At 35.1% G+C, this 15,279-nt stretch overlaps 2 protein-coding genes across 2 annotated transcripts in view; both read right to left on the bottom strand.

The window, feature by feature from the left end:
• Positions 1-2,941, bottom strand: part of mctp1b (multiple C2 domains, transmembrane 1b) — a 37,318-nt gene extending 34,377 nt beyond the window's left edge. The window contains exon 1 of the mRNA XM_016576364.1: positions 2,477-2,941. Coding sequence (XP_016431850.1) covers positions 2,477-2,941 — 465 coding nt within the window. The remainder of the gene's footprint in view (positions 1-2,476) is intronic.
• Positions 2,942-4,129: 1,188 nt separating this feature from the next.
• Positions 4,130-13,343, bottom strand: LOC107758631 (septin-5-like). Its single transcript, XM_016576409.1, has 12 exons — positions 13,277-13,343; positions 13,114-13,124; positions 11,163-11,253; positions 9,740-9,826; positions 9,491-9,647; positions 9,276-9,410; positions 7,893-8,010; positions 7,657-7,758; positions 6,594-6,690; positions 6,293-6,428; positions 6,091-6,193; positions 4,130-5,220 (listed from the first exon to the last, which is right to left on the bottom strand). The coding sequence occupies exons 1-12, from the start codon at positions 13,317-13,319 to the stop codon at positions 5,158-5,160; spliced, it is 1,143 nt and encodes a 380-aa protein (XP_016431895.1). The 5' UTR covers positions 13,320-13,343; the 3' UTR covers positions 4,130-5,157.
• Between the last annotated feature and the right edge of the window lie 1,936 nt (positions 13,344-15,279).

Below are 15,279 nucleotides of genomic sequence, written 5' to 3'. Positions count from 1 at the left end.
ACACAAAATAAAGTCCAGGCCTGGTCCTCTCTCGTCTTTCACTGTCGTCACTCCTCCTTTTATCCTTCCGGAGCTCCTCCGTGGGACTCGAGACCGGTGAGTGGTGCAAGTGTCGCTCATTATCAATTGCCCCACCGGCCTCGCTCCGTTCCCACGGTTCTCGGCCCCGCCCCCACTCGTCACATACCCCCATCGCCCCTCGCAGGCCGGGGGGGTACTCCCGATCTTTTTTTGTATTCCCGTCATTTTACTGACGACTGCTTCTCTAATTGCGGGGAGTTCAACGTGGGATTCACAAAACGTTTGCTCTTGAAAGATGGCTCAGTACGCAGTTTATTTGGACCAGCTGGCTCCACTGAATCACAACCTGCAAGTATGATAAATAATAGATGTTTTCTATCAAGTGTTCAAATTACAAAACTATGGCAATGGGCGTCTCGTTTCCGACACGTGCTGTACGTGGTAGACCAATCACCAATCACAACAGCCATCTGACCAATCAGAACTGCTTCAAACGAATCATTTGAGAATCGTTGGAAAATGAGGTGATATTAAATGCATATTTTGAGAAAACAAAAGCGTTTTTTGACCTTGCATGCATGTAAACCTAATGTAGGAGAGTCCCAAAACAATATTAGGAACCTTAAAAATGGTATAATAGGGGCACTTTAAAAAATGTATTTAAAATCTTCACATCAGACGTTCTTTTTTCTAAGGCAAGGATTCCCAAACTTGTTAGTGAACCCAGTGCACATGCACGTTAAACTCACAGCGCTTGCAGAGATGAAGTTCATGAGAAGCAGCATTATAGCTGCATGCGTGTAAATGAACACAGTGATGCTTTTAATTCTGAAACACGTGCCGCAACTAACTATTTACTTTTCTTAAAGCCTTTAATTAATAATAGTTAAATAATAATAATTAAAAAAACACTGCACTTGCATTTTTCAAAAATGTCGTGCAGAAGAAAGAAAGACATACAGGTTTGTAACAACCTAAATTTAAGCAAAACACACCACTGACACTAGCAAAAAAACAATGAAAGATCTAATTGGTTTTTTGAGATTGTACATACATGCATATTCAACTTAATCAAATCTGTATTTACGGATCTCAAAAATCTGATGCACATCGACAATCAATAAAATAAAATGTACTAATAAAGACAATAATTCTCTTCTGCATATGAAGAGAACCGATAAACTTGTATAACCTTGCTCAACACTTGGCACCCTGTTTGGCTTCAAGCTTGCTAATGTGTTCATGTGTCTTTAATTTTAGGCAAGTTCCTCTTCTTGCAAACCAGCTTGGCAAACACCCTCAGGCTCTGAGAGAACAGTAACAGTGCCAGCATGATGAAAAATAACAGTATGTAGAAAAAAGTTTTAAGGCCAAACTTTACAGTTTTAAAAGAAAATCTTGTGGAAAAAGGGCTGACACAAGCTTGTTCTGGCACATGTCCTTGTGTGAATGAGAATCTGACATGAGTTTGACTATGCAAACACATTACTTTGCATCTACAAATGTCAAAATGACCATGCACAAAAAGACCTGATTCAGGTAAACCTTGGTGTGCATATATTAAATGTTGAAAATGTACAAGGGCAAAGATATTCACATGCATAAATGCAGCAAAAGATGACTGACCACTGATAATTGGAGTTCTGAATTGACGTCTGTTTTGGACTTGCAATGTAAAAAATATTATAGTGTCAAAATCATTCTGTTTGTTTGATTATATTCAAAGCAGTTGCTAGGGTGGATTCAGCAAAAGTGGGACATCATGTAAAATGAGGCAAATTAGTTTAAGGGTCGACTGCCCTTTAAACCCAATCTAAGTCATTCTGGAAATGTTTCCATTTCTCTGACATCATACTGGTGGATGTGATCAAGCTTCAACATCTAACGGATCTCAGCCTATAATCTGGTTTTACATGGTGTCTAGCTGAACCATGCTGTTAATTTGTGATGGGAGAGATTGACTTGGTGCACCTTGATCAAGTTTCACTCATAACAAATCAGATACCAGGTTACAAAAAGCACCTTAAACTAATATGACACGGGTTTTCCAGCAGGAACCTGGCTGTAATTCATGATTCTTATAAGAAAATGTATTTATTTTAATATTTTGTAGCAAATAGATTTTCTATATACTTAAATTTAGTTTCACTTTAGGTAATGACTCACCTTACCTAACAAAAGTTAGTCTATCACTATCAAATTGAATGCATTTATATTTAGGAAGCTGTGGCATCACAAAACCCTATAGGCGCTCAGTTGTTATACAAATTTATCAAAACCTGTTTGGATAGTTCACTGTATTTAAAACAAAAACAATCTCTTTAAGTACATTTCTTTACGTTTTAAAAGTGTGAATGTAGAGCGTAAGATAAAATGAATAAGATAAAATCTGCATGCATCACTTATTACTGCAGTGCAATGGCAAAAACATCTGGAACATTATAAATCATCTTACCACACTTTTATTGATCTCTTCCTCGTTACCATTCATAACAGCATCATCAGTGCATGTGGACCCTTGCAGAGCAGGTTTATGTTGAGACTGCACCAATTCGGAGAGTGTCGGTTTGGAGCTGATGGTTCTTTTCAGCATCTGGATCTCGGCACCGAGCGACGCTGCTGCTGCGGCCGCCGTACCGACACTCTGCTCCGGCATGCCGCAGCGCGTCCTCCCGCTCTCACCACCATCCGAAGCGGCTGCCGCGCTGTGCAGATTGGGTTGAGACGAAGACACCGCACGGTCCAAACCATTTGGTCGTTTCTTTTTAAATATCCAAAACCCACTTTCTTGCTTTTTGTCTTTTTTGCCCAGTTTGGGACTGCCAGTGAGTTTGGGTCTGCCGTGGAAGGACTTCCACGAGCCCCGCTGATGCTGATGATGTGATGGAGAAACATCATCCATGTCTAGTTTCCCTTCCATATGATCTCTGCAGTCTGCTGCTGCGTCCCAGTCAGAGGTTTCTGTGAGGTTAATGTTGAGAACATGCAAAACGATGCAAATATAGCATTTACTACAGTGTTGTGCTCAGCAGGACATGTTGAGGGTTAAAAGCATGTTTGATGCGGAAGTAGGCTAGAGTGATGGAGAGGCAAGTTGTTCCTCAACACATCTGCAGACCTTCATGGTTGTATAAAACGAGACAGTTCCCCCGTCTGTGGTCCTCATCCACGCCCAGTATTTCAAAAAAGTTGCTGTTACCCATAGCTTACTAAATAAATGTGTCATCTATGATCACGCAATGCAGTGTTACTGCCCACCGAGCTTTTATTTACATAAAACGCTTAACGTGAAAAACGCTTAACGTGGCTTAATGCGTTAAGACAGTGTTTTTAAAAGACCAAACTCAGTAAACGCATTATTAATAAAGCATACTATGTACGGACAAGCTGATGAGCCCAAAATACGAATGCAACACGTTTAATTACGCGTTAAGCGTTTTCCTCCCATATAGAAAACCGCGTTAAAACAGTGTTTTTAAAAAACCTAACTCAGAAATAATGATAAGCTAGTTGTGCTTTGTTGTAATTTATGAGGAGAACACACGTTGCTTACAAATTGTTGTGGAGTTTATTATTAGTAGATTTGTATACTTGTTTCGGTCGACTTGGTTATTTTCAACGAATCGGCGAGTGAATTGTTCGAATCTTTCGATTGATTCGAATCACTGGGAAGATTCAAATCTAGACTGTCAAAGTCATATTTTAATACCTGAACCAAATAAAAAATAAAATAAAATAAAACTGTAATGGAAAGTTAATTTGGATATTAATAAGTTAAATTATATCATGAGCAACATAAAAAGTATTTAACAACTAACACTAGCTTTCTATTTTTTCTATTCTAGCCTACTTGTTTTTCTTTGTGTGTGTGTGTGTATATATATATACTGTATATATATATATATAAAATACCTTGCTACGTGTACTGCGTATAGGCTAACCAATACTTGTCATTTGCACTTACGTATGGTTGCTCTTGTGTTAGTTTTGATTGCTTCTATTGTCCTCATTTGTAAGTCGCTTTGGATAAAAGCGTCTGCTAAATGACTAAATGTAAATGTAACAATGATGAAAAGATGTACAGATCAGACAGGTTCTACCACAGAGGATGTGTTTATTTTTCAAAGGAATCATGATATATGGCAGATGGTGCATTTGTCATGCTCATAACTTGAGTAAACATACAGGGCATACAAATCAATATCTCAATGCATCCATGTAAAACCAACAACAACAAGTGATATAAAAGATGTTAGAGCCTACTCACTGATAAAGATTATCTGATATCCATTTTGTGAAATATTATGTATAATGTGGTGTTTTAGGACTGGAACAGTCGTCCTAAGTGGCATATTATAACATGAATCACATAAAACTGTCATAAAGAATTACATTTTTATGTTCAATCAATAAAGTAGACAAAAGGTTGGATCAGTGAAAATTCTCTTCAACATACAGCAGTCGTACAACAACGTTTGCAATTCAAGGTGCTCTGATAAGGTCTTCAGAGACAAATAAATTAATGAAGAATGAAAAATGATTAAAGTATTTGCTTTAATACTGCAAATGTTTTCATACTTCTAAACCTTGTTCAAAATGTAATAACTTGTTGGTATAGCTGCTTTAAAAGTAGAAAATCACTCAAATATTTAGTTTTCCACTTAGTGCTCTTGTTTTAAGCAAATCGGCACAGGCACACAAACTCGCACACACACATTACTAAAAATAATAAAAAAATTGGGCTAGAAACAGATCATAAAAACGGCAGACAAAAAACAATAGAACAACAGAACATTTGCCATGTCCACTGTGAATAAAGCAGCAGTCTTTGCCATGGAAACAGTCATACAGCATCACATGGACTGTACAAAGTGTGAAAACAAACTATCACTAAATCTTTTAGCATTACTAAATATTTCAACTTGGAGCCTGGTTTTAGAGACCAGGCTCAGGTGAAGTGACCCTTTTAACCGCAGTGCTCGACACATGCATTCATATCTGTGTTTTGTCTGACATACAAATACATCTGTTGCTTTCCCTACTGCATATCCTTCAGTGTGATGTTAAAGTGTTACGTGTCTGCTTGTGTAAAAGTGCAGACAAGCTGAAATCAGCCGTTTTCGTTCAGGGCGGCGTTCACAGGTCCTGTTCGTGCATCTGCTGCTGCATTTTTTGAAGCATCTCCTGCATCCTCCGCAACTTTGAAAGACAAAGTGAATAATATTAGGCAGATTCAGCATTTAGTGTTGCAAACAGGGCCTAAAATTAACACTCGCCAAGCACCAAAGGCGAATAAAACCCAGCATTGGTGATAGAATGAAACCCAAGAATGCATTATGGTTTAGCGTGATTATTAAAACACAAAACCTGCGTTGTAATCATATAAATAAGTAATCTTGAAAATGCAACAAGCACCAAATATTTTACCAAGTTTATAATGAGAATGGTTTATAAATCTGTTGTCAAAAAAAAGAGTAGCATTTCAACAGAGGAGTTCCCTGCAGTTTTACACCAAAATAAAAGCTTTATGGTTTAACATTTGAAAGCAAAGAAAAAATCAACCATAAATATTAGTATTTTAATTGTACTATTGTTATATAAAAGAATAATAATAATAATAATTAGTATTTTTATATAAATTATTATTATTATAAAATGCTTTACAGGTAAATAGTATTATAGTGATATTTCTTTATTAATTTGTTTAATCATAAAAATATTAATAATTAATAAAACAAGTATAATAAATAAAATTATTATTATTATTATTATTATTACATCTAATTATTATTGATAATAATATTGAAAATTGCAATTAGCTGTATTTCGCCAATTTGTTCTGCCTGATTTTTAATGAAATAATGCACTTACCATTTCATGGTCGGTAAAAAATATTTATGGCCAGTAAATTTTCTCAAGTCACTGTCGATTTTGTGGCAAAATGTTTTAGGCACGGCTTGCAAATGTCTCAAAAACACAATTTTCTATATATTTTTGTGCTCAATGCCACATTTATTAAGTGTCAGCTAAGAACTGAAATAACTAGATTAAGCAGGACAGCTGTCTGACCTCTTCATCTTTCATCTTTATCAGCTTTTCTGTCTCTACGTCTGGGGTGGACAGTGGTAGTATCGGGATGGGGCTCTCCACGCGATTATCCTGGGTCAGTTTGCTGGTGGAAACAGAACATCTTATAAGCGATAAAGTCAATGGCAAAGTATCTTTTTCTATGATATTTATTAAGATATTTGAGAAAAGCATTGTGACTTGCCTTGTCATTTGCTGTATGCACTGCGCTCTGTAGTTTTCATAGTGCACGTCACACGTGATGTCTTTCAGGTCATGCATGTGCGAGCGAATCAACATGTTCCTCAGCTTGACGAAATCACAATGGGACTGATTCTCCACTGTGACAAAAAGTATGTGCACAAATCTGTTTGTGAAACCTTTGTATACATTTATGGTTAGCTGGCACTCGGTTGATTAAAACTTATTCTTGATGCATTTGTTCTTATCAGTAGAGAGTGTGTCTCATGCAAAATTTAGATATTCAAGCGTAGATCCGTACTGACCTTCCACAATGCCCCATGGGTAAAGTCTCCCTCTCACCCGCTGACCTTTGACCTCCACTATCGTGTTGCTCCCAATCACAGCAAATGGAGTGCTTTCCTGAAACACACAACATAGAACATTTCGATTTTTTGCCTCTAAATTTTAATGTTTTTAAAAGATTACATTAGTTAAAGTTCTCCAGGAAGAGTTGAGTTTACAGTCGCTTTTAGAAGGTTGTGATTTATTCCCTTGTTTGGGTGAAATATTAATTTATTATTTTATTTTAATTTATTATTTTATTTTATTTTATTTCATTTTAAATTTTCCATTATTTTCCAAATTTTCCATTAATTAGTTAAGTTAGTTAAGTCAACTCCAGGAAGAGCTGATTTTACAGCTATTTTTCGAAGACAGACTCCATTGTTCAGGTGAAATATTTGTTTTGATTTTATTTATAGTTTATTTTCCTTTTTTATTTTATTTTATTTGCTTTTAAAGTGTACATTAATTAGTCAGAGTTGAGTTTACAGACTTTTTTCTTTCTTTCTTTTTTTTTTAAGATATTTTTTATTTAATTACAATTTAATGTTAATTTTTTATTTTATTTCATTTATTTATGCATTTATTTTTATTTATTTATTTATTTTGCTTTTACAGTTTACATTAGTTATTTAGTCAAGTTCTGCGGGAAAAGTTGAGCTTACATCCATTTTTCAAAGATGGATTCCCTTGTCCTGGTGGAATATTTTAATTTATTATTTTTTTATTTATTTAATTTTTACTTTGAATGTTTTTATTATTATTAATAATTTTGCAAAATTATCTGCAAAATGTGCCAGAGGAGTAGTTATCAGAGGCTAACTGGATCAAACTAACCAACCAACCAAACCTCAAGCCCTTTGCTGGAGGCAGCTCACTTGGTTTTGGATGAAAGACTTTGATTCTTAGTCAAACTCATAAAAGTTTTAATCTAGCGTGGACCCTATGAACCAGACATCAACCTTGGATGGAACAGCGAACATCAGTTTTCATGTCTCGAGTCATTAAGTACTCAAGCATCCATTTATGAGTCATAATACTGACCTTTAGCTCTCGGTCCTGTTGCTTGAACGCCTCGTCCTCATCAGAATCACAGTCTGGGAACTGGTACACTTTGATTCCGAACTTCTCGATCTCCTCCCTCACCTTGAATAGAAGAATCAAAAACATTGGTTACGTCAGAAGCCCTGACACCACTGAGCGAGGATGCGGTGTGCGTGTGAATGTGAACAGAGCGTGTGCCTGCATAAACAGACTGAGGTCGAGGTGATCCACTTTACCCTGTCCTTCATCTTCCTCATCTCCGCTGGCGTCAGACAGTCAGCCTTGGAAATGAGTGGAACCACGTTCACCTTGTCTTGCAGTGCTTTCATAAACTCCACGTCCACGGGCCGCAGCCTGAGTGGGGAGAAGAGAGAGTGAGTGGGCTTATCCGCTCTGAGATACTTTATTCACTTTGCTTTCAAAAAAACAGACATTTAGAGTCTAATTTTCATAAAAGAGGCCATATGATGGACAATAAGATTTTTTGCTCATTGAGTTTAATGTATATATGAAGTTCATATTAGAGACTTTAGTCTTTGCAACTTTACAGATCTTCTTTATGCACCAAGAGCTTGTAACACTCCAAAGAGAAAGGAAAAATTGAAATCGCATCATATGACCCCTTTAAATGTTTGGGGACGGTAAGATTATTTTTTTTGTGCGTGTTTTTTTGAAAGAAGTCTCTTCTGCTCATCAAGTCTGCATTTATTTGATTAAAAAATACAGTAAAAAAAGTGATATTGTGAAATATTATTCAATTTAAAATAACTCTTTTCTCAATGAATTTTTAATGTAATTTATTCCTGTGATGCAAAGCTGAATTTTCAGTATCATTACTCCAGTCTTCAGTGTCACATGATCCTTCTGAAATCATTCTAATATGCTGATTTGCTGCTCGAGAAACATTTCTAATAATTACCAATGTTGACAGTTTTTGCTGCTTAATATTTTTTGTGGAAACCATGATATAATTTTTCAGGATTCTTTTATGAATAGAAAGTTCAAAAGAACAGCATTTTTTTTTTTTAGCAATTATAAATATATTTACTGTCACTTTTGATCAATTTAATGCATTGTTGCTGAATAAAAGTATTAGTTTCTATAAATTAATCTTACTGACCCCAAACTTTTGAATGGGAGCATATACTTTAATTTTAATAAAAGAAGCAATATGATGGACAACAGTTTTTTTTTGCTCATTCATAACAGAGTTTGACGTACTCTAAAACCATTTATCCACAAATAACTGTAGAACTCACCTAGAAATTATTTTTGTTGGTCTGTTTTTATTATTATTTAATAATATATTTTAAATTCTTTTAATAATTATTTCAGAATTATTTTATTTTGCCAAATGTAACATGTAAGATTTAATGCATTTCATTTTAATTTCTGCATTTAGCAGTTAAGGTATACGTTTAAGGTATTATTTATTTATTTATAGATTTTAGTTGATGCATTCCCTGGGAATCGAACCCATGACCTTAGTGTTGCTAGCAGCATGCTCGACTGTTTGAGCTACAGAAATGCCTTTATCTGAACGTATTTGTACAGTAAGCACATATTTTTATTTTGTACATTATCCAGTATATATTAACAGAGAGTCAGGGTTGGATTACCCATGTCCAAACGGAGGGATGAAGTACAAGCAGCAGTGGACACGGTTATCCTGGATGTTCTTCCTGTTCAAACCGCTTTCATCCCGAAAATACTGTTCAAACTGCTGGTCAATATAGTCAGTAAGGGCCTTCCAGCTGACAGTTGAGACAAAAGATTCTGATTAGCAGAAATCTACCTATAATTAACAAATCTGAGGTAAACTCTAACTATGTACCTCTCCGTATTATTGACAGCGTCTCCAAAACCTGGTGTGTCTATAATAGTCAGCTTCAGCTTAACACCCTTCTCCTCGATGTCAACCGTGTGTTTGATGATCTCCACAGTCTGACTGATGCATATTAAAAAAGGATTTTTTACACGGCACCCCTGCTCTTGACAGACGGCACCCCAGGTTGGGAAACACTGATTTAGAATACATTATTTAAATTGCAGTAAATCTGCAAGCATGGGAGCAGAAATATACCTTCAGCATTCAGTAGTTTCCTGTCCTTGTACAAATCTGTGAGGAACAAGCTGTTGATCAGGGTGGACTTTCCAAGACCAGACTCCCCTAAAAGACAAGGAGGGTAAACATTCAGAAATGCAGTTTTTGCTCATGTGGTCGAGGAAAGTTTGAATCTCCCATCTTTATCTGTCCTCTTTCAATTATACGAATCATTAAAAGTGGCAAAAATACATTTTACTTCACAGGGTTATTATAGTTATATCAAACTAAAACCGAAACTAAAAAAAACTTTTAAAAAATTTCATTACTTGACAAAATAAATGTTAATAAAATTTTTTAAACTTTTTATTCAGCTATTTCAACTGTAATTTCAGCAACATTTCTCATTTTAATTTAGTTTAACTTGATGTACTCAATTAACACTAAAACGGGAATAAAAATTTATAAAAAGAGAAATATATAGACACATATAAAAAACAAAAACCACTAAAAATGACAAAAACACACAACAAAATTACTGTAATTTTAAAGGAAAATGCAATATATATATATATATATGTATATATGTATATAAACAAAAATATTAATAAACACTAATAGTTTCTCAATAATACTTTTCTTTTTTTGGTGATAAGAAGTGTTATTTTAGTATTTTTATATACTATTATAGTATTTATTAATAGTTTGAGTCTTATTTTTATATTTTCAGTTTTAATTTTACTTTTAGTTTAAGTTTTAGTAATTTTGTTATGTTTTTTATGTTTCTATTTAGGTTTAATTTATATTTATTTCAGTTTTATTTTTAGTCATTTTTATTTTTAAAAACTTATTTTAATTGAGTTACTTGCCAAGGGAACGTTTCTAATTTTCATTTAAGTTTTTTTTATTTTAAGTTAATATTTATATTAAAATATAAAAACATTTTAAAATGAAAAGATTTCTATTTCTATTAATATTTATACTTTATTTCATCTTTATTTCAGTTCAATTGGATAGTCCACCCAAAAATGAAAAGTCATAATTTACTCGCCCTCATGTTGTTCCAAACCTGTATGCCTTTCTTTCTTCTGCATGTGGAACACACACACACACACACACACACACACGCACACACACACACACAAAAAAAGATATTTTGAAGAATGTTGATAACCAAACAGTTCTGGATCCCATTGACTTCCATAGTATTTTTTGTCCATACAATAGAATTAATCAATGGGAACCAAAACTGTTTGGTCACCAACATTCTTCAAAAGATGTTCTTTTGTGTTCCACGGAAGACAGAAAGTCATGAACACATATAGAATGTCATGGAACAACATGAGTAAATGATGATAACATTTTCATTTTTGGCTGGACTATCACTTTAAGGAATACAATATTTAAGAGTTTTAATATTAGTTATAGTTAACAATAACAACACTGGTGATAAGAACCTCACCTGCCACCATGAGTGTGAAATCGAAGCCTTTTTTGACCGACTTCCTGTGAACCTGATTCGGGAGGGTGGCGAAGCCGACATACTCTTTTTCCTAAAAGAATGAAATATAATGACATCATTTAATAGTGCAATGCTAATACTACCACATTAATTTCCATATCAAAACAACTGTACAGTATGCAAAAATGGACATCAGCAAAGCAAATCATGTGATAGCTGCGGGATAAAGATGAATCCAAGCGCCCAACCCCCAACCTACACAGCCAGCCTGATGTATGCCACACTCACTTCTTTACTAGGGCAATCCCAGAATTCCTGCCATGTTTCATTGTGTTTAGAGTCTCTGTGTGGGCGCAGCCAATGCCGAAGGCCTCACAGCCCATATTTACAATATTACATAATTTATCCTATTATATAAAACCCTTCTACTGTCATATAGAATCATCATGCTTGGTTTGCATCACAAATATGCTAAATTAGCTCCGTTTATTGGTCCGATGCATCTTAAAGAGCAGCAGAGTATGCACATTTGTTTGACATACCATGCAGAATCTGTGTTTGTATGAAACGCAAATACAATTAGACTAACTAGTAGAGTTTGCTTTTGAGAAAGCATTGTATTATATTACAAAATAGCAATTTCGGATCAAAAAGTGAAGGTCAAAATCTTCAAATCTGTTTTCGCACAATAAATTCTCCTGCTTGGCTTCATCTCCAGGATTGTTTGGCCTGTCTGGGAATCTGGCTGAGGGGGAGAGGTTTATCCTCACTTAGAGGCATGGATATTGGATTTTGCTTTCACGCACAGCTGGCAACAGTCACTGGAAGCCATGTGCATGTATTAGTGGGCGTTCACCGAGAAACAAGACAAGAAATGAATTGAACGTGTCCTAGCAGACAGAGACATTAGTGTTATTTCATCAGTCGTCCAGATTGACTGATAGTTTGCCCTCGGGTGGACATACGGAGAGCCAAGTGCACATTTAGACGTTTTCTAAGCCAGTGCACAGAGCAGACCACATGAAGTGCACATTTATCATGTTTTTTTTTTAATTTGAAGAGGAATATGTAATCATAGAAATATTGCAAAACAGTGTGACATCTCATTAAAGAATGTAGAATATGTCTATAATAGGATATTTATAATTTAAAAGCACTATCTGGGTGAATTTCATCACAAAAATATATGAAATTATATTTTGCATAAAGCCAATGAGCCCTATTTTTGGGGACTATTAAGATTTTTGCATTGTGACATTATTTCAATAACATTTAGTCATATTTCTCCCCTAATTCTTATTATAGTAATGCATAAAGAAAAAAGTGTCACAATGCAAATAATCTTAATTGCAATACAAACATAATTAATTTTTTTGTGCAAAATACAATTTCATTTCTATTTAACTCTGGGGCGAAGTATGACTAGTCTTTGAGATTCACACATATTGTTAAAATTAATTATGTTATTAGATTCAATTCATTTTAATGAACAGGTTAGGGCTAGTGGCTGATGGTATCCGCATCTTTCTCATTGTCCTCAAATGATGCAATGCATGCAGTTCTCCTGCTGCTTTACAGTGAGGTCAAACAGAGATTGTGATGAAATGTGGGACACTGAAAGCAGGCAGTGAGGATTAGTTTCATGCATTTCTGAAAATGTACAGCATCCATGAATTTGATGGATATTTGCAACCCTTAAATGTCAGACCAAATATACAGAATATAATATTTTGGTGTTCATTGTTACTCTCCCAACCAAACAGATGTTAAATAGAAGCTGTGAGTGAGGCAGGACCGTCATAAGAGCCCCATGGCTCTATTCATAGCATTCCAACCCACTGTCCCAGAAAAATATGCAGCACGCGCACAGATGTGAATCAACCTATGGCAAGCACATAGATACGCAGCACATTATTTAAATTGATGATTGCAGAATTAAAAGTAGGCTTACCTCTGCATCCTCTGTTGTGTGATGTGAGACGCCCGCAGCAGGTGAAGGATGCAGACGCGGCGTTAAGAAATCCAGAGCGATTGATGCAAACAGACAAATTACATTTCCGTTATTAAATCATAATGTTATTTCAGTCACCTACCGTTAACACCTCGTGTCTTACCTGATTTCACCGTCCTGCTCTTGTACCTGGCGCTGCTCGTCATCCCGACCGCTTTCGGAACGCCAAATCGCAAATCATACTATGGCGAAGGCGTGCTCATTAATATTCATAAGCCAAGCCTACTCCATTGGACGGTCACCGAGGAACGTCTGCGCGAGTCCATTGCTATTGGATAGCAACCGCGAAACGGCAGCATTACGTAATTAATATTCATGAGATGAGGTTTGGCCATAGTAGGATTCATATATTGGCTTGGAGAACAGCTGGAATAAATATGATGCTGCCGGATGGGATACTGTATATATAAAATACAGATACAGTAAGGATTTATCAATCGATAAACAGTACAAATATGTATAATAATATGTATAATTAAAAGTGTGAAATATAAATAAAAATGTGAAAGAAATAAATCACTTTCAAACCGAGTACCGACCTATAAATGTACATATTAAAAAAAAAATTATATATATTTTTAATTCTTTAGTTAAATGTAAAATAAATAAATGAATAATAAATTAATCCCGAATTATTTTAATATACAATACTTTAATAAACTATTGCATTTGGCTATTATTAATATTTGTTCTTTAATTTATGCAATTATTTATTAATTTTGAATTAATACATTTTTTTTTTTTAAATGATGGCTTATGTAAGTGGTTCTTCCAGGTTTGCATACTGTAGAGATCTGACACATGGTGGCAGCATAACATTATATCCAGATTCACTGTATAAACGTTTGCACTAAAATGGTTTGAATGGATGCATGTGAGTCAGTCTTTGTGTGCTTAAATGATCCATTATAGCTCATGCATGTATTGTCATGCATTGTGATTTTCCTCACAGAGAACGACATGGAAAGGAAGATGTCCGGAGAGCAACATAATAGTGAGACCCTGCTCTGTAAATACTGCCCAGGAAACCGTGTGACAGGTTACAGCCTGAACTATAGGGAACAGCCTGAACTAACCGCTAAACAGAGAGGTTTATTTATTCTAGAAACACATCAAAGGCTACTTTAATTAGGAAGATGCTGACATTGTAACTCTGCTGGAGAAAAAAATGAAGTAGGCCAGTGAATGAATGTGGGCTGTATTAAGAAATTTCCTCTGTTTGTTGAGGAAATAATGTTGATATCTCTCATTTGCTTTCAGAAACTGCTGGCCATTATCGATATATAGCATCTTCTATAATCTATAAAACTATTTTAACTTTTCTCTGTTTTTAAGTATAGTTCAGATTTGAGTTTAGGGCCCTCCAGCGAAGTGGGCTTGATCACTGGGGGGCATTGCTTCATTACAGAGGATTTGGTTAATCTAAATGCATTAGAAATATGTCAGACCATTTCTATGGAAACTTGAAAACTGACATCTTACTGTATAGTCCTCAAACAAAAGAGCCTCCTTTGATCCATAGGAGGTCTGCAGACCTATAGTGTGACCAACAAGTGTTTCAACACCCTTTTTCTGCTAGATTCATAAAATCCGAACCAGGGGAGACTTTTCTTACATATACACGACTTTGGATGATTTGATGGGATCAGGAAGAAGGTCTGCACTGCACTGTATGATTCACTGAAAGCTCACAATAGTTCCCTCTGGTGCAGTTTGTAATTAATTTGGCTTATTCTTATTTCAGAGGAAATGTTGCTCTTGCAGGAGAAATTATCCAATTATGTTGTTTAAGTATCAACTCCTGAATCATGCAAACATTTTTAAATATCTTGCCAAGGAGAGATAAAAATAGAAATAAATCACACAGCTCCTGATAGCATAGATAATTTATTCTTGGAAAAACAATATTTGGGTTCTCAGGAAAATATAAAAAATTGAGATGGCAATTAATCTCGTTGATATCAAGGGAAAGAACTGATTTTTCTTTCCTACAAGTACAGTCAGTACACTACTGTTCAAAAACATTTTTTAAAAATGTTTTTGAAAGCTGCATTTATTTGATCATAAGTACAGTAAAAACAGTAATATTGTGAAATATTTTTACAA

Source organism: Sinocyclocheilus rhinocerous, unplaced genomic scaffold, assembly GCF_001515625.1.
Source record: "Sinocyclocheilus rhinocerous isolate Xijiao unplaced genomic scaffold, SAMN03320098_v1.1 scaffold623, whole genome shotgun sequence".
Taxonomy (NCBI): domain Eukaryota; kingdom Metazoa; phylum Chordata; class Actinopteri; order Cypriniformes; family Cyprinidae; genus Sinocyclocheilus; species Sinocyclocheilus rhinocerous.
This window is presented reverse-complemented; position numbering and strand designations above follow the sequence as displayed.